This window comes from Manduca sexta, unplaced genomic scaffold (genome assembly GCF_014839805.1).
Source record: "Manduca sexta isolate Smith_Timp_Sample1 unplaced genomic scaffold, JHU_Msex_v1.0 HiC_scaffold_1346, whole genome shotgun sequence".
NCBI classification, from domain to species: Eukaryota; Metazoa; Arthropoda; class Insecta; order Lepidoptera; family Sphingidae; genus Manduca; species Manduca sexta.
This window is the reverse complement of record NW_023592201.1, coordinates 16,091-39,499: the sequence shown is the minus strand read 5'-3', so window position 1 is coordinate 39,499 and position 23,409 is coordinate 16,091. Positions and strand designations below refer to the sequence as shown.

The window sequence follows — 23,409 nt, the reverse complement described above, 5'->3', positions numbered from 1 at the left end:
AAATAGTAAAATCGGTCCACCCGTTCACGCGTGATGGCGTTACCAAGTGAAATAGGGATTCATTTTTATATATAAAATATAGATAATAGTCGTTGTTCACGGATGCGTTCGTGCGAAAAAGTTTTTCCCAGATAAAAGTCCCGCTATATATTTTCCCGGGATGAAAAGTAACCTATATCTTTCCCAGGGCCCCAAACTGTCTTCATACCAAATTGTATCGAAATCGGTTCTAGGGTTCAGCCGTGATAGCGTAGTAGACAGTTACTTTCGCATTGATAATATAAGTATAGATATAGATAGATCTATAGGAGAGAAACCGGTGGAGGCACATCATTTGCGCCAGATGCAACCCTGATGCTGACCACGATCCTCAGATATGAGAGACCAACTAGAAAGAGATAGTACAGGAGGCCCGCGTCCGGTAGAGGGACAGTATATAATACAGGGCTGATATTAAATTATATATGAATAGAAGTCCAAGAAGGGTCTAAATGTTGATTCGCCGTTACGGTGTAATAAATAAAGATAATCCGTTTAAATTGCTAGTTCTAGTTGTTCATGGCAGTAGTTATTACATTATACGCCAGTACCGCGTGTGCCGACGCGATGCGACGTTGTGTCGACATTGGGCAAATTCCGTCTTGTCTATTATACCAATAAACGTGAGTATTTAAAACGCCGCGCAGACGTTTTCGAGATTTTAACTTATGCACAGTTTATTGAGAGTTGTGTTAAATAAATTCATTATTGTCAAAATATGTGTGATGCTACAAGTTGACAGAGTCTACGCGGATCCTTACGCCTTGTGTATGGCTGTTATCAAGTGCGGTACATAATATAATAAACTAGACATTCCAATTATAATCAATGTCAGAATCTCCTGCAACGAACCGTATAGTAATAGTAACAATTCCAGTATTGTATATACTGTCTGCTGAGCATGAACCTCCTCCTTTATTGTAAAAGCATGGCATTTCCACCACGCTGACTTAGTGCGGATTGGTTCACCTCGACCGTAATCGTCACTAAACATTAATCAACAATGCACCATAACTAATATTTCCCGTACTTAGCATTAGCGTAGCCACGGATTTCCTCGGTTTGGGGTCAATTGGCGGGAGCACAAAAATGGTCATCGAATTCAAGTAAGGTTGTACGCCCCTGTAAGCGCAAAAGGTTCCTCTAGGATGTCTAAAAATGTTTCTAACAGCCTTCCTCACCCTACGTCTAGCAAAATAGGGACCAGTAAAAGTTTCGTAAATATTAGGGTCTATATCCACAATGTTTTTAAGCGAGTTAAAGTCGCGCGTTTCTCATCGTTCCCTCCTTTCACGTATTCAGCGATGAAGGGCTCAACTTATTTCTCTGGCTTTTCTCTTATTTGACAGTTACACCTTCCATTCTTAGATAATTTATCTACTTCTCCAAGTTTCTATCTAATATCAATCGCCAATAATTTTGTTGAACAGTTTTTGTTATTTTTTTATTTAAATATTTTGTCTCACTTAATTCTTTATTCCAATAAAAAAAATAGCATATTTTTAATGTTTTTTTATACAAAAAACAGTTATAATTGGGAAACGTAAACAAAATAACTACGTATTAGTATGAATAGAAGGTAAAAAACTTATTTTGGTTGAATGTTACGACACAGATAAATGTCAAGGAAAAAAGCGGTAGAAACTTAAAACGTTCTTGTCGTACTTTGATCGATCATTCTAGAGTTTTTAGCAATCCATATTTATATTATAAATGCCATAGTCAGTCAGTTACACTTTAAAGAATGAACCACTGAACGAATTCCGATGAAATTGGTGTAGAGATAGTTTGTAACCCTGAGAAGCACATGGAATAGATATATTGTTTTTATATTACGAAATTATGCAGTTATTAGTATCTACATCGTAATGAAATTATGCCACACGAGTTAACTACCATTTGGTTGTATATACATGGGATTTAATTTGATTATAAATGTTATTTGATTTTATTTTTATAATAAATTATTCTATCAAGTATTTTAACCTATAAAAATGTGACGATTAATATTATTAAAATATACATATTTTCAAGTATAATATTGTAAAAGAAATAAAACCTAAAATAAGATAGGGTTTTTACGTCAAACTTTTACGCGGCGAAGCGAGCGTCAACTGCCAAGTGACCGTTTGTGCGTGAGAAGAGGTTACCCACGCTCCCGTGTCAAAGCGACCAATGTTACTTGTAATATTTGTAAACATATATATAGTTCGTTTTGACGTACTAAAACAAATAGATATGAAGCGAAATTTCCGAAAAAATATATTTCGTATCGTAGGGCTTTTTAATAACAGTATGATAAAGTAATAAATAGAATATTATGAATTTGTCGATGCCTTTATTATATAGCACGCATTAAAAAATTTGGAATTGCCTTATACTGTTTCGATTGAGCGCGAAAGACTTCCTCGTATTATTTACAGTTACCGTAGTGGCACCGGCTACAGGAAATACCAGCTGTTAACCCACTATCCCAAAACGAGGACAAATCACTTAAAAATTGGTATTGCGTACCATAGATTTAGCAAGAGTTAATTCAGACTGTGTAGTTCGGTTAGGTCAGGAAAAAACATATTTTACGATGAGCTTACACTCTATGACATTGTGGTGTATTGCGAATCTAGCTACTTCTTCGAAAATATTGGATTACTTTAATGCCATTTTACGAAGAAAATGTAAACCATTTGTTTAAAATATACAGTTGCGCAGTGTAGCTCAACATTACAAAATAAAACTATTTTCGAAATATATCATGGTTTTTTATATTATGATTTCCTGACGATTCCAAAACTTTACAGTCTTCATGGTCACGGGGAAGACTAAAGTGTAGGTCATCCCATATACCGTTCGTATAATAAACTAGCTTTTGCCCGCGGCTCCGCCCGCGTTATAAAGTTTTTCGGGCAAAAGTTTTCCGTTATAAAAGTCACGCTGTATAATTTCCTGGGAGCCTATGTTCTTCCCAGGGTCTCAAACTGTCTCCATACCAAATGTCATCTTAATACTTTGGGTAGTTTTTGAGTTTAACACGTTCAGGCAGACAGATGCAGCCGGGGGACTTTTTGGTTTATAATATATTTTTGTAGAACTTTTAAGAGGAACAATCCCGTCATACATTATTGTTGAATTACTTTAACCGTTTACGCAGCGCACGCAGCGGATGCTCTAAAACTAATTAATACATTTTCCCCGTTTTGCAACATGTTTCATTACTGCTACGCTCCTATTGGTCATAGCGTGATGATATATAGCCTATAGCTGTCCAAGAACAAAGGTCTATCCAACACAAAAATATTTTTTCAGTTCAAACCGGTTGTACCTGAGATTAGCCATTACTGCTCCGCTCCTATTAGTCATAGCGTGATGATATATAGCCTATAGCACTCCACAAATAAAGGGCTATTCAACACAAAAATATTTTTTCAGTTCGAACCGGTAGTTCCTGAGATTAGCTACCACTGCTCCGCTCCCATTGGGTATAGCGTGATGATATATAGCCTATAGCACTCCATGACCAAAGGGCTATCCAACACAAAAATATTTTTTCAATTTGAACCGGTAGTTCCTGAGATTAGCTATTACTGCTCCGCTCCCATTGGGTATAGCGTGATGATATATAGCCTATAGCACTCCACGACCAAAGGGCTATCCAACACAAAAATAATTTTTCAATTTGAACCGGTAGTTCCTGAGATTAGCTATTACTGCTCCGCTCCCATTGGGTATAGCGTGATGATATATAGCCTATAGCACTCCACGAACATAGGGCTATCCAACGCAAAAATAATTTTTCAGTTTGGACCGGTAGTTCCTGAGATTAGCGCGTTCAAACAAACAAACAAACAAACAAACTCTTCAGCTTTATATAATAGTATAGATAACGTCTGTCCATAAATGATAAAGCATTACTTAAAACCTTATAAGTTTAAACAAAAAAAAATGTGAAAATATTTTCATAGTATAAAGATTTTCATTGCATTCTTTGAAGTTTTTCAAGGTATTGTTTACGAGCAGTCATCTAGACGTGCAAGTCACTTGTTTTGTTGTCCTTTTCAATCATACATTAAGTAAACACAATAGGTAGTACTTATATTGTGTTTGCAATTTAACGTGTACTGCGCGTTTCATCTGGTATATTATCTCTAAATTGTAGTCTTCCGTCTATGGGCCTTGAATATGAACTACGACATGTAAATAGTAATTTAAAATGTAATAGAGATATGATTATAGTAGCCCTGTACGTAGAGAACTACGTTATATCTATATATAGCAAGTAGTATTCAAGATATTTGTACCGATAGAAACTACTCGCGAGAGATGCTTGCCAAAACGAATGCTGTTGAGTATAAAAAAAATACGTATTGATTTTAACACCTTTATTGAAGTGGGTTAAAAATAAAGAATGATTAAAAAATTAAATATATATAATACATCTTTTCGTAGATAATAAATTATGATAAAAACAGCAATGGTCGTAGTTAAAAATCCGCAAGTCATTCATAATCTGTTAAGGATGTGATCTCCGCGGTATGGCGTAACGTGCCGTTTTTAGCGAGTGACCTAATTAATTTGGCGATTACTCGGAACTATACTGATATTGTTATGTCATTGTCAACTATGACAAACAGTTGAATGATGATATCTGGAAATAACACGTAAAGCGACTAGTTACATTGAAATAAAAAATCACATTTATTTTATGCCGAAGTTTTAAATTTTCCTTAGTAGTAGAGGAGGCCCATGCTCAGCAGTGGGCAAGTATATAATACAGGACTGATATTATTATTATTATATTAAAATTTCCCTTATTTTTTATATTAATAAATAATAATATCAGTCCTATATTATTGATTGTCCCACTGCTAGGCACGGGCCTCCGCTGCCACTGAGAGGGATTAATTAGGCCATAGTCCACCACGCGGGCCTAGTGCAGATTGGTAACTTCACACACCCTCAAAATTCTTATAGAGAACTTCTCAGGTATGCAGGTTTCCTCATAATATTTTCCTTCACCGTTAAACCAAGTGATAGTTCACAAAGAATACACACATCATTTTAAAAAAGTCACAAGTGTGTGCCCTTGGGTTTTGAACCCGGCGGACATTCGTTTTGGCAGTCCTTTCCTCACCCAACTAGGCTATCGCCGGCCGATATTTCTTTTACTTTTTCTTAAAACGTTATAACAATAGTTATGTAATTAGAGATCTGAAAATTCTTTATCAGATAATGTAAAACTAAAAGCCATATATTGTTTTGAGGTAACGTAATCTGATAATCACATTATTTAACATTGCAAGAGATAATAAGAATGAGTCATGATGAATGTGGATACAATCAACAAGGAATATAGTTGAACACGTGCAAAACTGCAAGTCATTTACACGATAATTTTTTAATGTAAAATAAACCCTGCTTTGTACATCTACACTTAGTTATAAGGGACACGAATAGATATGCTTGGGCGAGGATTTGTTGCTAACTCTGTGCCAATTCTAGGACTTTAAAGTAATTATAGGACAACCTGATTCTGTAAATACCATACTAGACATGAATGCCATAACAATGACATTGGTGAAAGCCAACCTGATCGTGAGGAATGGTCTGGTTATCCAGTTAGTTCCGGTTATACGGAGTGCTCTCAAACTGGGGTATCAACGATAACCCTAATTGCATAGCGCGTTATTGGTTATTTCGTCTGAGAAGCAAAAAACACGTTTGGTTTTTCTGATTATTTGAATTTCGAATTTCGAAAAAATAAAATGATTTTTATACGTATCAAAAGAACCTTTGCAGTGGCAACACTAATTAATAAGGTTAGTAAGTAAATGTTTGCGCGAATGTGAAACATTAAAATAAAACTATTTTACGGATTTTATCGTGTTTTTTTATATTATAATTTAGACTTCAAGACTCATTCTGCGTAGATCGGACCACCAACAGCTAAAAATAAAATGTTGAATGATTGTAAAATGTAGGTAGATATTGTAATTTTGACTTTTGTGCGGCGACCAACATCTCAGACTGTCCCGTGAGCACGAAGGCTGCAAAGTCATATCAACACGTCGGGAGATAATAACAATATAAAAAAATCGTGATAAAATCCGTAAAATAGTTTTATTTTAAATGTAAAGCAATCGTAAAGATATATTTTACTCACAAAATTTTGTTTACTTTGTACCCAATATATCTTTATAAGCTTAGCACATCACACCTTTATCCCCGAAAGCATAGGCAGAGGTGCAGCTAGGGCACCCACTTTTCATAATATAATTTCCATCCCATGATGTAATAGCGAGCGAGCCTATCGCTATATCGGGCAAAAATTCCAGAATCCAGACTCATATGAGCAAAAAAACGCAATAACACTACCCGACTCGGGGTTCGAACGCATGAGCTCAGAGCGCTGTCATACCGCGCACGTAATACTACTATTCCACCGAAGTAGTCAACCATAACACATATTTTTTTCTTGTTTTTGAAACTTCTTTCGTCATTATTAAATAATACCTAATCATTATTAGTATGGTTGAAATTATATATTTATTTAAATAAAGAGTTGTATGTAAAGTGTTGTTTCGTTTTAGTTAATTATTCATTTATTTGTAGCTAATTTTAAATAAGATCATTAGAAGTGTTAGTGATACCTCTAGTTTTTTCACACAGTTAAATTCATTTAGATCGCTCAGCACAGGCGAAAAATTAGAAGACAATAATCATAAAACTCGCAATAACTTACCACTCTCCTGAACAGCAAGTTACTGGGCCTGTAGTCACCGTGCGTCAACACCACAACACTTAGAGGCATTTTGTACTTAGCGAATTCTTCGGAAGCATTCTCCGTGGTGAGAAGTCGCGCCAGCTTGTCGCGAGTTGTCTCGTCGTCCACTACACTCAAGGCTCCGCCAATTATCTTCTCCCACACTTTCAAGGAGCTCTCGTCTTCCGGAGCATCATATTTGTGCATTAATCTTTTAGTAGCTTCCTCATAATCTTCTGGATATTCATTCTTGTACGCGAACGACAACGCATGGAAACGCGCCATCGCCGTCACAGAGCTCGCGGCATGCTCCCAATCCACAGATTGTAGTCTGTCGTAAGCTCCAAACCCTCGTATGGTCAGATCTTCCAGCAGTATCGTCTCGGAGCCTAATTCAGCCGTGCATCCGTAAAATTTCGGGAAAACAAACCTGTATTTCTGTGGTATGTCGTGTTTCTCTTGCAATTCGTGGAATACTTTCTGTATTTTGGTGTAAATGTATTGCTCTGTGCTGTAGAGGTTTTCGGCGTTCATGACCGCTCTCATCTTTTCGCCGATGATGGCGACTTTACCGAATAGTTTGAGTGACTGTCCATTCTGCGGCACGGTGACGGTGTAGAGCGCGGAGGTGTAGTTGGCGCCGCCGCTGGTGATCGCTTTCACGTGGACGTCCGCGCCGCCGAACGCTTTGTGGAGGAGGTCACGGAGGATAGTTTCTGCGTCCGGCATGGCTGACGAGCGAGCTGCGACTGCCGGCTAGCGACTACACCGCTCGTAACACTCGGTGACACTACGCTATCTCACGCTTGTTTAGATAATTCTAGTTTATCTCGTTAGTATGAATGAGTGCGAAATAAATGTCGACGGAATTATTTATAAACATTTCGGTGGACACGTTTTTGAGTGCTTTAATACATCTGTTACTGTATAGTTACGCGCGTTGCAGACCATATTTGAGGTTAGTCTGTCTTAGCCACCATACGAAGGTATTATTTCCTACTTGCATGCAGTTTGTGTAAGCTTAGTACAACTATGAGTAATTTCCTCAGCCTTACAATCTGAACTGAACGATCTTAGTATAGTTTTCGATTTATAACCCGCATTACGTTGTAGGTACATATTAAATATAAATGAATTATATATTGTCTTCTGTTTAGCACGAGGTTCCTCTACTATTAACAGTGTTGTTTAAGCTATTATGTTATTTTTCTTTTAGTTGTTTCAAACATTTTCTCATGACGTGTATATTGTTTTATTCATTTCATAATAAATATGCCAATAAAATTGTTGATTCCGTGCATGTCCTAAAGTACCTACGCATAATGTTTTTAGCAACCAACACTATGTTTTGGTAGTTGAAATTTTTCAGACGGACCGTTATGAGTTTTTAAAGTAATTGTTCGTAAATATTTGCAATATATTTCCGTCTGCGATTCGTGCGCCATAACGGTATAAAACAAATGCTCAAGGCCGTTTTCTCGTGGGAGGGCAATTAGAAGACTCATGGATGTGTCGCCGACTTTAAGCGAAAGGAATCGAGATTACCAAGGAATGACTTGTCATTACATTATTCATTGTAACCTATAAACATTCGATTTCATAAATCACCACCGCCTTTCTGGAAAGCACGTTCCATCTGAGAAGAACGGGCAAGAAACTCCAGCGTTGCTCTTTACAAAATTAGTTCAAGATGATAATATGTAGAGTGCATTTATAAAAAAGTATCTCCAAAAGCTCTCCATTCGAAACTCAATTTAAAATCGACTTAAATTATTTAGCTTTTGTACTGTCATGCATATTGCTTGTGTATATTCTCTAGGCGTAGTAAAATACAAACATATGTCATGCCTTTATCCCTGGAGGGGTAGGCAGAAGCACAACTAGTGCAGCCATTTTTCGCCGTGTGTATTCTATTCCATGATAAGATAGGAGAACCCAATCGCCATATCAGACACTAATTTCAGATTTTCGGCAAATACTGAGTAGAAAAGTCAGTATCATTTTGCTCATGTATGTATGTAAATTCTGCGGATTTGCATTAGGCCAGCGTGGTGGATTAAGAGCTTAAATCTTCTCGGCAGTAAAGGAGACCCGTGCCCAGCAGTCATGGGAGAGTATACATCATTATTTTTAGTATATTACAAAGCCGAAATTAGTTTGCCGAGAATCAGTAGCACAATCCATTGCACAAGTTTTTAAGATAATATTTTATATTTTGTCTCTAAAAACATATTAATCTAAAACATATTACCTTTTGTATTAATAAAATTTCGGCGCATGTCGGTCGCTCACTAATACCTACTACTACAGCCGACCGGTACAAGCACACCCTTCCGCACCCTGCGGCCCCGCACACGTCCCGGTCGCTCCTGCGGCGGCACGGGCGGCGGTTCTAATTATTTTGTATTTTTATGTGATCTTTTACATCAAAATCTAATTTGGGTGTTTCGCCTTTATGGTATACAAAAATTAATCTCGTATGATACAGAGCTGGTATTATTATTTTATATATGTCGTTAGAAGATTTACCGGTGGCGGCATTTTACTGATATAATTATGTACTTATGCTGAGAGACATAATATGTAATTGTACGTGGTTATCATAAAATGTTGTGGTGTAAAACAAATAAATTATAATCAATAATAAAATTATAAACACGTATATCCTTGAGATTTCAAGATAAGATAACATAAATTTTATTTAATACACGACACAAACAGATTGGAGCCATTTGTTAATATTATTAAGTACCTAACGTAGCGAAGCGCGAACCATGTCAGATCACGAGCAAATACTAATCGAGCTACTAAACAAGATAATCGCCGAGCAAGCGCTCGTCGCTCCTCGAGTGAAGATACACCCGATCAGCAGCGGCGGAGCCAACTTCACCACCCAGCTGTTCCAGGCAACCATCAGCCTCGGAGACAATGAGCTGAAACTGTTCGCAAAAGTGGCAGCTGTCGGAGAAAAATTCAGACAACAACTTCCAGATTTCCGACTGTTTGAAACAGAAAATGATTTTTACACCAAACTTATGAAAATATACGAAAACCTTCAAGAGAAGCACAATGTGCCGCAAGACAAGCGGTTTGTAGCGCCGAAGTGTTACGGATGCAGCGGGAAGCTGTATGAAGAAGTCATTGTGTTGGAGGACTTGTCGGCACAAGGGTTCACTGTGTACGACAGGATGAAGTCGGTCGATTGGGACTACGCCTCCAAGGCTGTGGAAGAAATCGCTAAGTTCCACGCCCTATCTTTCGCATTTGAGAATGAAAATAAAGAAGAATTTGACAAATACTTGTCAGAATTAACATTTAAGTGGGATTCAGAGAATCCACAGTTCGACGAAATAATTCAAAAGGGACTCAGCGTTGTTAAGGAAGAAAATAGAAGTAGACTAGAAGCGTTTTTAGCTACCTTTTCGTGGAAGAGTTTCGATGAAATATCTAAACCAGCAAAATTTACTGTACTAGCACATTGCGACAACAGAGTTAGCAACCAAATGTACAAAGTACACGAGGTGAGTACATAATATCAACCAATAAGGATAACAAGTAGTTTTTACTATAATTCTTAGAATTTTCCAGATCTTGCGACGGTAAGATCCCCGACTTGCCTGATTTTAGAATCAAAAGTTACAAGCAAAAAGCGTATTATCTCTTTAAAATATATTTCTATACAAAATTATAACATGTCCGTAATAACTGACATTTTTTAATCATATTTTCACTTGTCGGCATGTAGTTTTTTCTAATTGGTACTTTTATTACTTACAGGACGGTCGAGTAGAGGTCAAGATTGTGGATTATCAGACCATCCGAGGAGCGTCTCCGGCCCTCGACTTGCTGTACTTCATCTTCTCTGGCACGGATGAGAAGTTCCGCGCGGAGCACTACGACAGACTCCTCGACCACTACTACAATAAGCTCAGCCTTGCCATGAAGCGGCTGGGCCTCAACCCTGATGAGATCTATTCGAGGGAGGACTTCAATTTTGAATACCAAACAGTGAGTGACATTAATTAGGTCAAATCTCATTAGTTAAGTTTTAGTAAATGGACACACACACATTGAGTGATTGTGCCACATTATTAAAGGCAAGCGCAAGTCAAAGTATCTTCTCGCTGCCGGCCGTAGTTGCTTCCATGGTCGGCAGCCCGGAGGCCTGGCATGCGGTGGCCCACTTCTGTGAGGTGGTCCTCTCGCAGAAGGAGAGTGCCGAGAGGGATAGAGAGAGGGAGGATCCCTCCCGCCGTCAGAGGAGACGTAGGAGGCGCCGGGTGGACGACTGACCGGCGTCTCCCGCCTTGTGGAATGGGGGCGTTTGGAGAATTCCATCACGGTATCCCCTGCCTGTCGTAAGAGGCGACTAATATGGGCCACGAAGGGGGTCGTCGGCGGGCAGCAGGGGGCTGTCCGCCCTAGTGCATTTTTGTGCATTTTTGCACATCTTTCGGTTGACCCCCGGGATGGACGGCAGTGTGCTGTTGGCCTCACACTGCCGTAGACGCCGAGGGCGTCCTTCGGTGCGCGGGGGCTTCTGAGTACGCCCCCCCCTACAGGAGACGGGCCGCAAGGCGGCACCGCGCAGGGGCGGCTGCGGTCTAGACACTTCAACGTCAGAGGAAGCCCGGAGCCGTCCCTAATGCGCCGAAGAGGGCCACCGCGGAGTTTTAGCTGGTAGGCCGTGCATAGGTTAAGTTGTATATAAGGTTAGGGACTCGGCCCGGCGCTCGCCTGAAGGTCACCATCAAATCCGGGCGGCTCAACGCCGGGCCGTAAGGCACGGTTACCCCAGCATAACCGCTCAGTCGCCCCCCACGAAGGCTGGGCAGTAGTAATAAGGCACTTTCTCCGCGAAAACAAAAAAAAAAAAAGTCAAGGTATGTACGAATCGAACTGAACACGAGTATGCCTCTACCACAAGACATCACATAAGAGGTCCGCGTACTTTTTTTTATTGCCTGCGAAGACTGACGAGCTAACGGTCCACCTGATGGTAAGTGGTTATCGTGGCCCATACACTTCAGCAATGTCAGGGCCTTAGTTTCACGTGTCACTTTTCCATATTTAGATGTATAATACCAGCCTTGTATGCGGGCCTCCAAATAAGAGAGTTTAGACCTTAGTCCGTCAAAATAGCTTTATGCAGTTTGGAAGGCTTCCCATACCTCTGAGGGTCGTTTTGAAGAATTTTATGTAGGTTTCCTCACGATGTTGTACTTCACCGTTGAAGCAAACAACAATTGATGAACAATACAGACATAACTTCTGAAAGTCAGATTTGTGTGCCTCGGGTATTGAACCTGCGGACATCCATCTCTGTAAACCAATCTATTCCCAACTAGACTATAGTGAACTTTACTTCCGATTATATATAAATAAATATATCAGCCCTGTAATATACTGTCCCGCTGTTGGGCACGGGCCTTCTCTACTACTGAGAGGGATTGGGCCTTAGTCCACCACGCTGGCCTAGTGCGGATTGGTAGACTTCACACCCCCTCGAAAATTCCAATAGAGAATTTCTCAGGTATGCAGGTTTCCTCACGATGTTTTCCTTCACCTTTAAAGCAAGCGATAATTCACAAAGAATACACACATATTTTTTTTAGAAAAGTCAGAGGTGTGTGCCCTTGGGATTTGAACCTGCGGACATTCGTCTCGGCAGTCCGTTCCACAACCAACTAGGCTATCGCCGCTTACTTGCGATTACCCTAATGATAATTATAATTAAGATTGTCTATATAAACATATTTAAGTTTCTTTGTTGTTATATTCTATTACGTTATCAGTCAATTATAAAACCTTTCTATAGCCATTTTAAATATACATTAGAATATTTTTGAATTAAGAATTTAATTTCAAAATTAACGTATACAAAATTTCTTCCAGAAACTTCCATTCGGGTTGAGCTTGGCTGTTATTACGCTGCCATTGGTGACCATAGATGAGGAAAATGCTCCCAAAGTGGACAAAGACTTGGATATAAACAACTTTGTGTTGGATAATACCAGCGATGTCTTCTCAGAGCGACTTAATGGTGTTGTCAATGACTTTCTTCGATGGGGATTCCTATGATACCTTCAACTAAATGAAAAACAGATTTTCACCCACGAGCGGGGCGGCAGCACGATAACAATGTTTATTTCCTTATTGGTTGTTATAAGTAGCACGACTATTAGCGCTACTAAGTAGCAAAAATGTACAACTCAAACACTCCCGCGCTCGCGAAAAATAATTTATCCTATGTAAATACGCGTGGCGGCAAAGAAAGCGAGAGGCGCCTCGCCGGCGCAGGCATGGGATATTTCATTCAGCGGGTATTTTTTGCATGATTCGGGTGTGTCTCGGTGTATGTACATTGTTGTAATACTTTTTAAATTATATGTAATATTTTTTATATTATGTTTTATTATAGTTATATGTTAAGTTTGCGCGTGTTGGCTCTTCATTTAAGAACCCTGTCCATATCATTAACGTTGTTCTAAATTCTTATGACAATTTAGGTATATGAACCCTAAATTCCAGGGAGGGATCATGGGCTTAGCTAGGATGGGGAGCAAGGGTGGGACGTCTTTGGCCACCCTAGAAAAAGCCTTGGGCTTACGTAGACTGTGGTGCAGGCGTTTCGTATTTTTTTATCTCTCGCCCGCTGCGCCAACTGGGGAAATGGTAGGATTCCCATGTTCAGCAACCTTTTTCTGTGTGAGTTCTTTATGGTAATAATAAAATACACTTGAGTTTGTGGGATAGGAATTTGTCTCCTATACGGTGATGCTTTACCCTAAAACACCATATTTTAACATAGACAGGTACGAAGTAGAAATAATTAAGGTACCTACCATTAAATGCGTGAGTATGTGTACCAAATATATGTATTATTTTAGTTATTTTGATAAATAATTATTGTTTATTCGTATTAGATTTTACCTAATTTAATGTCACGAAACAAAAATCTGGCGGCAATTGATTCTTATAGGTAATATTATTTCCTTTTACTCATTTAGTTCATTGTACATGCTGTGAGTTGTGACAACTTGCAATTGGGGGTAGTTGAATAATTAATAGATTAATTTAAAAAAAGGTAGTTATATATCTAGAGAACGAGAAAATTTAAAAAATCCACATAATTATAATAAAGTTATAAAGCTTTGACATTTCGTGTAAGGGGTAGAAATAATATTTTAACCCATTTGCCATTGGAATGATTGGAATATTAGCCGGCTAACATGACATGACATTACGCGTGTCACGGAAAAATAACCTTATTATGTAATAAATAAATAATAAGGTTATATTCCCGTGACACGCGTAATGTCATGTAACTGTCATGTTAGCGGGCTAACATGTCAAGCATTAAGTAGATAAATGGCAAACTATGACGTCAACGAGTGTCACCAGCCGTAATGATATGTGCGTGCGAAGGAGATAGCGTATTAATCTCACTGCGCCCTCACTTTTGCTCACAATAAAATAAATATGAATAAATGCTTAATTTTTAACCAATTTTGATTTTGTAGTATTTTTTGTTACAGATAAAATAATGTTCGCAATCAAACATAAGAAAGTTACGAATTAAAACAACATCAAGAGCGAATTCCAAAGTTTCAAGTAAATTTTATTTGACAGTTATCTTATGAAACAATGGTATTGAACGGCTAATGTACATACTAGAAAGTACTAATTTTATAACCTTTATTTGGGAGCAAAGATTAAAGCGTGCCTTTTGTGTGAAGTCGTGATGAAGTAGTATGTGATCAGTATTTAGTCAGTAATTGTGAGTCTGGTCCTTAACATGTTATATAAAAACTTATTGTAACTTTTTGGACGAACAACACCTCAAACCGCGCCGTGACCATGAAGGTCGCAAACTCTACGAAACGCGATAAAATCCGCCAAAAGTAGTTTTATTTCGATATTTAACATTCGCGTAAACATACGAAATTATAATAATATATAATGAAAAAATACACTGATAACAAACATGTCAACGTCGATGACTTATCAAATGATGTGATATGATATACTACATCAATTTGATGCTAATATACTTATTACGTATTACTTATTAGGACAATACAGATAAGATTATACTTTTTATATAAACCTCGACATAATCAATATAGAACTAATTGCCTGTATTAAATCGTATTGTTGTTTCAGTCGCAGCACGAACCATGTCAGAACATGAACAAATACTTATCGAGCTACTGAACAAGATAATCGCTGAGCGAGCGCTCGACGCTCCTCGAGTGAAGATACAGCCTATCAGCAGCGGCGGAGCCAACTTCACCACCCAGCTGTTCCAGGCCGTCATCAGCCACGGAGACAATGAGCTGAAACTGTTCGCGAAAGTAGCAGCTGTCGGAGAAAAATTCAGAAAACAAATTGAAAGGCTTTCGGAATATTTGAAACTGAAAACGATTTTTACACAAAGCTTATGAAAATTTACGAAAACCTTCAAGAGAAGCACAATGTGCCGCAGGACAAGCGGTTTGTAGCGCCGAAGTGTTACGGATGCAGCAGCAAGCTGTATGAAGAAGTGCTCGTGTTGGAGGACTTGTCGGCACAAGGGTTCACAGTGTACGACAGGATGAAGTCGGTGGATTGGGACTACGCCTCCAAGGCTGTGGAGGAAATCGCTAAGTTTCACGCTCTGTCTGTCGCATTTGAGAAAGAAAACAAGGAAGAATTTAATGAATATGTGGGAGCTTTAATATTCTCATTGGATAAAGAGACTACTCAACATTTCATCGATATCATTAACAAGGGAGTTAATTTGATTAAGGAAGAAAATAGAAGTAGAGTAGAAGCATTCATAGCATCCGTTGGGACGTTGGATGACGATGATATGTTTAAACCGGTGAAACTGAAGGTACTAGCACATTGCGACAATAGAGTTAGCAACCAAATGTACAAAGTACACGAGGTGAGTACACACTACGATTCAAGCAATCAGAATAACATGCAGTTTTAATATAATTCTTAGAATTAGCAGTAATTAACAAACATGATCGATTTTATTCATATTATTAGCAAAGAAAAGAGATTAAGTAACATTTATACACTACAACTATTAAACTGCATTATAATGTCAGGTTTCATCATACGTTTATTTTTGAATTAACGTGTCAGGTAATGTTAGGAGTTTGCGACAGAACACATAATTTCACAGCCCGAGCTAGCTACTTGGCCGCTCCGGGCAAAAATAATAGTCACTAGTCACTACCCTTTACATTAACACCATATAACTTATGCAAAAAGGTAATTTCTTTGTTATTCCAAAGAAAGTACAAAGTAAGTAAGTAGTTCCAAAGTAAGTAAGTAGTTTTTTAGGCTGCTAAATATGGTAATTTAAAAAAAATATATTTTCTATCCGTCCATTTTCCTGATTTAGGTATTTGCCCGCCTGTTCCATCCCCCATTAGATAGGGCCCGGATTAATTGAAAATGACTTTAGTATGTAATTTTCAGGATGGAGGCGTGGAGGTAAAAATTATAGACTATCAAACTATTCGGGGAGCCTCACCGGTCGTCGATCTGCTGTACTTCATATTCTCCGGCACCGACAAGAAGTTCCGCGACCAGTACTACGAACAGCTCCTGGACCACTACTACAAGGAGCTCAGCCTAGCCATGAAGAGACTGGCTCTCAACCCTGATGAGATCTATCCCAGGGAGGACTTCGACTTTGAATATAAAACGGTGAGTTACGATAAATTGGTGAAATTTTATAAAGCAGTGCTATGAAGGTATCAGTCGTGACTGGAAACACCGTTTCCGTGGAAAGAAACACGATACGGACTACTATCCCCGACACAGCGTATCATACGTGTGCAACGTTTGTATTGAATATAGCATCGTGGCGTGCCATACACGGTGCATGTTGCGCCAGCGACAAAATATTCTAGCCGAAAATTGTTGACAATTGTTTACCCTCAAATTAGCAACGAAAAAAGTTAACTGAGATACTTTTTTTTTTTTTTATTCTTGTTTATTTAAAGAAAAGGGGTTTAATCACTACATTCGATGTGATTATGTCACCCCTGTATAGCCAACAGAGTACAATGTTACATTTAAATTACTGCTAAAATATATATTGACATATAAATGTGTAACTTATAAACTATTCCATATTAAGGCGCACAAATAACAAAGTGCATAGCTTCCAAGCCTCATCTGATAAAGGGAAAGCTAATATGCTATTACAAATTCCAACATCCAAACTTCCGCGAAACATATCTTGTCTTTTTCGGTGCGCTCCGTTCACACTCCACCAGCACATGGTGTAAGTCTTCTCAACCTTGCAGACTGAACAATTTGGAGTATTGGATTTTCCCACCAAATGTGCAAATGTGTTGGTTGGGATATGACCGGCACGCATTCTCAACAGAGCAACTACATGTTTTCTATCAATCCTTCTTTTCTCAAACCATGGGTATCGAAGCGGCTCAGCTTGCATGGTTTTGTACCATATTCCCTTACTTTTCGATTGTTCCTCATAATACTCATTCCATCTTTGTCTGCATAGATTTTTAACACACCCAAGTACACCAGAGTACACCGGTACAGCTATGTAATTTATACCTTCATAGGCCGCTTGTCGAGCCCCTAAATCTGCCATTTCGTTTCCCATAATGCCCGAATGTGACGGTATCCACTGAATCGTAACATTCTTATTCATTGCACGAATTTTGCATAAAGTATTTAAAATTACTACGGTTATCGGGGAGCCCTCGAAGAGTCGAGGGTACACGAGCCAGATGTTGAAGACTGCTCTTTGAGTCAGAAAAAATCACAAAATTCTCTTGATCAATGTGTAGTATATATGAAAGGGCTTCAGAAATAGCTATAAGTTCACAGTTTATAATGGAAATGTTTGCTTTAATTTTAAATTTTGTTATAATGTTGAGTTGAGGATCAAAGAAAGCAGCGCCCGAATCCTGACTATCCTTTGACCCATCTGTATATAATACATAATGACAGCTAAAATGATTGCTTACCATTTTTAAAAGTTAGCTTTAAGTTCTACTGAACTGGTAAATCTTTTGGCCTTATTAACACCTTCAATTTCAGTGGACACTACGTCTGTTATATCAATACTGTTGATCCATGTGTCCATAGAAAAAATATCTGGTGTATGACTTGAATAAATGCGTAGGTCTTTGTATATTCTGTGAATAATTATCAAAAGAGGTAATTTTTTGTTTTTCCAGTACGACCCGTGACATTGGATGGACAGCTCTTCTAGTTCTTTTAAAACAATATTATCACAGACCGATTTTGAGCGTATATAGTATTTACCAGTTAAATATAGTCTACGTATGAATAACGGTTGGAGACATAATTCACTTTCCATTATATGGATTGGGGTAGTTTTAACAAAGCCCCCGATAATTCTCATAGCATAGTTTTGTACTCTATCTAGTTTGATAAGGTTGCTATTTGCACTGTTTCCATATAAACAAGAACCATAATCAATCCTACTTCGAATAATGGCTATATACATTTTGCGCAGGTGTTTAGGATGTAGACCCCATTTCGCCCCAGCCAGAACCTTAAAGATGTTTAAAAACTGGGTGCACTTGTTATATGTCTCAGATATATGTTTACCCCATTTTAAAGAGCTGTCCAACCATATGCCAAGGTATTTGAAATTGTTGACTTGTTCTATAGCGTTATTATTAACTATCAGTTGAATGTTTATCCTGTTTCTGCCTCTATTAAAAATGCAGACCTTAGTTTTTTTTTGAGAAATGTTTAGTCCTAATTCTGTAATCATATATTGGAAGTGGTTTAATGAACTTTGAATGTGGGATACGGAGTCTGAAAGCTTTTTCTGACTTTCGTACAATATAAAATCATCCGCATATTGCAGTATGCGAACATCCTTTATGTTTTTACAAATTTTGATTGTAGCTATGTTGAACAATAAAGGGGACAAAGGATCTCCTTGAGCAATACCTGAACCGGTAGTTCTACTCAGGTGCCTGGAATCTCCTAGTTGAATACTCAGTTGTCTCTGATGAAGATATTGCCACAGATAGTTACACAGTACATAGCCTACCCCGAGGTTATCTAAGACATTTAAGAGAGCTATTAGATTGATATTATTGTAGGCATTTTCAATATCTATAAAACAGGCTACTGTTGGGCAGCTTTTAGTGAAGGCTATCTGTATCCGAGACACTAACCTAGCGAGACCATCGCAACATGATCTGGATCTTCTGAAGCCAATGGTATCTTGTGAAAGATATTTATTCTTCTCTAGGAACCATTCGAGCCTGTGTGTTATAATTGTGTGGAGTATTTTACAAAGACAAGATATGAGTGCAACAGGTCTGAATCCTACATTTGAATTGGACTCCCCGCCTCGTTTTGGAATAGGTACAATTTTCACCTGCCTCCATTGTTGCGGTACAAAACTTGAAGATAGAAGTCTATTGTAGATGGACGTCAATATGATTTTACCTTTGGGAGGAAGATGTTTTACCATAGAGTACGATATGTTGTCTTGGCCTGGAGCGGTATCAGTTTTCTTTTTAACAGAGTTTATAACTTCCTCAACGGTAATGGGCTTAGAAAGAAAACTGTTCACGGAAGTATATATGGGAGTAGATGGAGAAACATAATCTGGGGCAAGATCTTTCAACAGGTGTAAGGCCTTATCATGATCAATAGGACTTGTCTGTGTTTTATATCCTTTGACCCATTTCATTTTTCTCCACATTTTGCTTGGAGAAATGGAGCTGTCTATGTTGCTACAGAACTCTTGAAATGATTTGCGCTTGCTTTGGCGTATTAACCTTTGAGCTTCACATACTTTCCTTTGCAAATCTTCCAAGTTTTCAGGAGTAGGGTTGCGCCTGAATTTAGATAGTGCGAGTCGTCTCTGTGCCACTATGTGGGATAGGTTTGAGTTCCAGTATGGTTTTGGTACAAAATTCTTTGTTTGAAGAGGATTTTCACATACTTTAATTGGCGGAATACACTCATCAGCTACACTGTTCATAATATTTAAAAAGACATCATATGCAGATTGATGGTCTAAAGGAAGTTCTAAATTTGATAATTTAGAGTTTATTTTCTGGGAATATTCTTTCCAGTTAGCTTTCTTAAAGTTCCTTCGGTATTTCGTTGAAGTTAAATGAATCGCCTCTAGTTCCATTCTAATTATCAGATGATCACTCCCCAGGTTTTCATTCATGATACTCCATTTGAATTTAAACGCTAAATCTGTGGACGCGATAGTAACATCTGGGGAGGTTCTTTGTATATGTCCATCGATTAATTTAATACGCGTATTCATATTTCCATTGAGTATGAAGAGGTTATTGTCCATAATGGCATCAAATATTTGGATGCCCCTTGCATCTGTTTTAGTGGACCAGTTGGGATGATGGCCATTTAAGTCTCCGGCTATGAGAACTTTTTCTTTTGATATTGAGAAAATTTCGTCCCAATCACCTTTTGTTGTGTATACTGATGAAGGACAATAAATGGAAATTATGTCTCTAAGGTGAGGACAGTTAAGTAATTTTATGTGTATTATTTGTATTTGTGAATTTGAAATGTTATCTGTGCATATCAAAGCTTTTATAGAACAATGTGTCATGATTGCTGTACCGCCGTATCCATCGTCTCGATCTGCTCTGAATACGGTGTATCCCGATAATCTGAAGGGGCTATCAGGATTAAACCAAGTTTCGCTAAGAATGGCTATGTGTATCTTTTCTTGATTCATTAGTGCTTCAAATTCAGTACTTTTAGGTCGTAGGCTCTGAGAGTTCCATTGTATTATGTTGAGCGTCTCCTTGTTAGAGGTTGTGCTATCCATTTTCACAGGTTATAAAATCTAGGATCGTTTGCAGTATAGGCCACTCAGGAATATAATCAGCAACTAGTAATACCACCCATTCCACGCAAGCTTTAATAACCATCTTCAACTTTGACTGAATTGTTACACCTCTAATAAATAGTATATCTTTTATTTTTTTGAGTAGTTCCTGAATATGGACTGTTTTTCTTTTCTTTCTTCAGTGGGCACATCATTCGCATATTGTTCAACTGGACTATCTGTGTCGTTTTCTTCCAAGCCATCAGACCACACATAAGGTGAAGAAGGTCTACGTTGTGCTTTTTTAGATGATGTAGGCTTCTTGATGTTACCGGTTTTAGTTTTGGCTACCTCCGCAAAAGTTTTTTCGATTATAGGTGTTGAACTTCCAGGTTGAACGTCGTCTGTTGAAAAGTACTTATTGTTAACTTGATCGCCTTCGGTTTCCTTCCGTCGTGCTGTATGAGAAGCTGGCGGCACGTACATTGTTAAAGCCATTCTATAGGTGCAGTTAAATTCCGCCATAATTTCTCTTAACTTTTTTTCCCTACAGAACGCCGGGCACGATGTTTTTGCTAATGCCATATGATTGCCGTTGCAATTCACACATCTGAAGTTTTTGGTGTCGCAGTTTGTGTGTCCACCACCACACTTAGGACATGTAATTTTATTCGACGGACATCGTTTAGAGATATGGCCAAATTTCCAGCATCTTCCACACTGTGAAACTGGGAAGATGTACGGCTCAACTCTGATTCTTAGTTCATTTACGGTGACGTAACCTGGTAGGAACGAGCCCTTGAAACATAATCGAACACACTCACTGGGTTTCCACCCGCCCTCTTCACTATTGCGACAATTAAGACGATGCACAGAGATTATTTCGGCATTGCTAGGGCAGATTATGTTTGCCAAGATTTCGGTATCGTTTAATCCTACCTCTACGTTTTTTATAACGCCGTAGGACATCTTTATCTCCATAGCCCGATAGATTCGCCATCCCCTGTTTATCAAGTTCTTGGCTATTTTCTAGCTTTAAGGCATTATCTTCATTGTTAAAGTCAACGCGGATCTTATAGGGAGATAAAAACTTAACTCGTTCAATGCCATTGATATTAAGAGATTTTAATATTTTTGCCATTGCAAACAGTTTTGGCATCTTTTCTTTGGATGAAATGTATATTTCAATTTCGTTAGATTTTGATTTGAGTTTTTTCTCTTTAGTTTGTACTATTCTCCATTCTTGTTCTTCTTCCTCTCTTTCTCTCTTGCTTCGTCTTGAAGAGCCATCTATATATTCTTCCAGATTTGAATAGTGACTTTCTTGATATGTTTCCATTTCCGATTCTTTTAAACACTCAGCACTGTCCAACACAGAATTCTCACTTGTACTATTATTCATTATGGAGGTAGAAATGAAAAAAATCTCATTGTTATACGAAGCCCGGCCGCCAGGTAGTAACCCGGCGGAGCGAGCGCTGCGCGCGTTTGCTTGTGAGACGTAAACAACTGATAACGCTTAGTGACACGACTTTCTCGCACAAATGTCGGTACGATAATGAACTGAGATACTTAAAACAAGAAACGATAGCTGAAATCATCTCAGGAAATTATAGTTAGAAATAAGTATCGATATTGCTTTAATGGTAGTCCAAAAGGTTGTAAAATAGTATGCCCCTAATCTTCAACTGGATTTGACAGTTTGAATAGCAACGCATCATTAAAATAACACTCATATTTCGATGCACCACATATCTTTTTATTATTGATATTTTTTATCACGTCACCATTCAAACAGACAAACGGCCCAACGGAAGAACAGCGTTGGCTTCACTGCCAGCATATTTCTCACTAGCAGCCTTTTCTGCAACAAACATTAAATGCCTTTTGACTGTTTCGTTTGTTTGTTAGAAGTATGCATCTTGCTTTAATTGCAAATAAATGTAATTTCTATCTTTCTGTCTTCTTTCTTCATTCGTATGTTTTAAAGATATTTTAATCCATTTTAACACGTCGATTTATTTTCGTCGTATAAGCATATGAAATTAAATAAGGTAATGACTTCCTCGATGGCAGTTCTATTACGGTATGATTGCAGTGCTGAGGTCTCGGGTTCGATCCCCGGGTTGAGCAAAGTGATATTGGGTTTTTTCTTCTTACTATCAGCCCGCAGTCATACACGCGGGCGTACGTGGTTGCACTGGTTGCGCCTCTGCCTACCCCTTTGGAGATATAAGGCGTGAGTATGTATGTGTCTAATAAGCTAATAAAATTTTCAGAAACTTCCATCCGGGCTGCCTCTGGCGATGGTAATGTTGCCGCTGATCACCATAGACGAGGAGAACGCCCCCAAAGTGGACAAGGAGTTAAACATGCAAAGCTTCGCGGTGAACAACACGAGCGACATCCTCCGCGAGAGAATCAACGGAGTTGTCGACGACTTTATACGCTGGGGACTTGTGTAAAAACATTAACATATCGAGGATCGCTAGATGTTATCGGTGACGCTAGATGGCGCCACGGGAGTTTGAGTAATTACATGTGCCGCGTGCGCAGCTACTCATAATGTTTGACTGTCGTTTAGAACACGTATTTTTTGTTTTCTCTTGTGGATATTATTATTATTATTTAATTATAATATTATGTGTTATATTTAATAAATAGATAATCGTAATACAAATGAATGCTTATGACAAAGAATCGGCAAATACCCTTCTATCCATCCTGAAGACATTGACTTTACTGTGCCAAGTCCATTACTTCCAGTACAACT

General features: G+C 38.4%; 1 protein-coding gene and 1 pseudogene across 2 annotated transcripts; both read left to right on the top strand.

Annotated features, from left to right (window-relative positions):
* Window positions 1-599: 599 nt before the first annotated feature.
* LOC119188455 lies at window positions 600-13,235 on the top strand. Of its 2 annotated transcripts, none has more exons than XM_037445231.1 (4): window positions 600-662; window positions 9,317-10,317; window positions 10,574-10,804; window positions 12,692-13,235. In XM_037445231.1, the coding sequence occupies exons 2-4, from the start codon at window positions 9,571-9,573 to the stop codon at window positions 12,875-12,877; spliced, it is 1,164 nt and encodes a 387-aa protein (XP_037301128.1). In that variant the 5' UTR covers window positions 600-662; window positions 9,317-9,570; the 3' UTR covers window positions 12,878-13,235. The 2 variants fall into 2 exon arrangements, with proteins under 2 accessions (XP_037301128.1, XP_037301129.1); XM_037445232.1 differs by having other exon boundaries at window positions 612-662; window positions 9,518-10,317; window positions 12,692-13,000.
* Window positions 656-23,316, top strand: LOC119191329 (annotated as a pseudogene).
* Window positions 23,317-23,409: the final 93 nt, after the last annotated feature.

Coding starts and splice junctions, on each gene's coding strand:
- LOC119188455 (XM_037445231.1), top strand. CDS start 9,571: ATGTCAGATCACGAGCAAATACTAATCGAGCTACTAAACAAGATAATC. Junction 10,318..10,573: donor AAATGTACAAAGTACACGAG/GTGAGTACATAA, acceptor TATTACTTACAG/GACGGTCGAGTAGAGGTCAA. Junction 10,805..12,691: donor TCAATTTTGAATACCAAACA/GTGAGTGACATT, acceptor AATTTCTTCCAG/AAACTTCCATTCGGGTTGAG.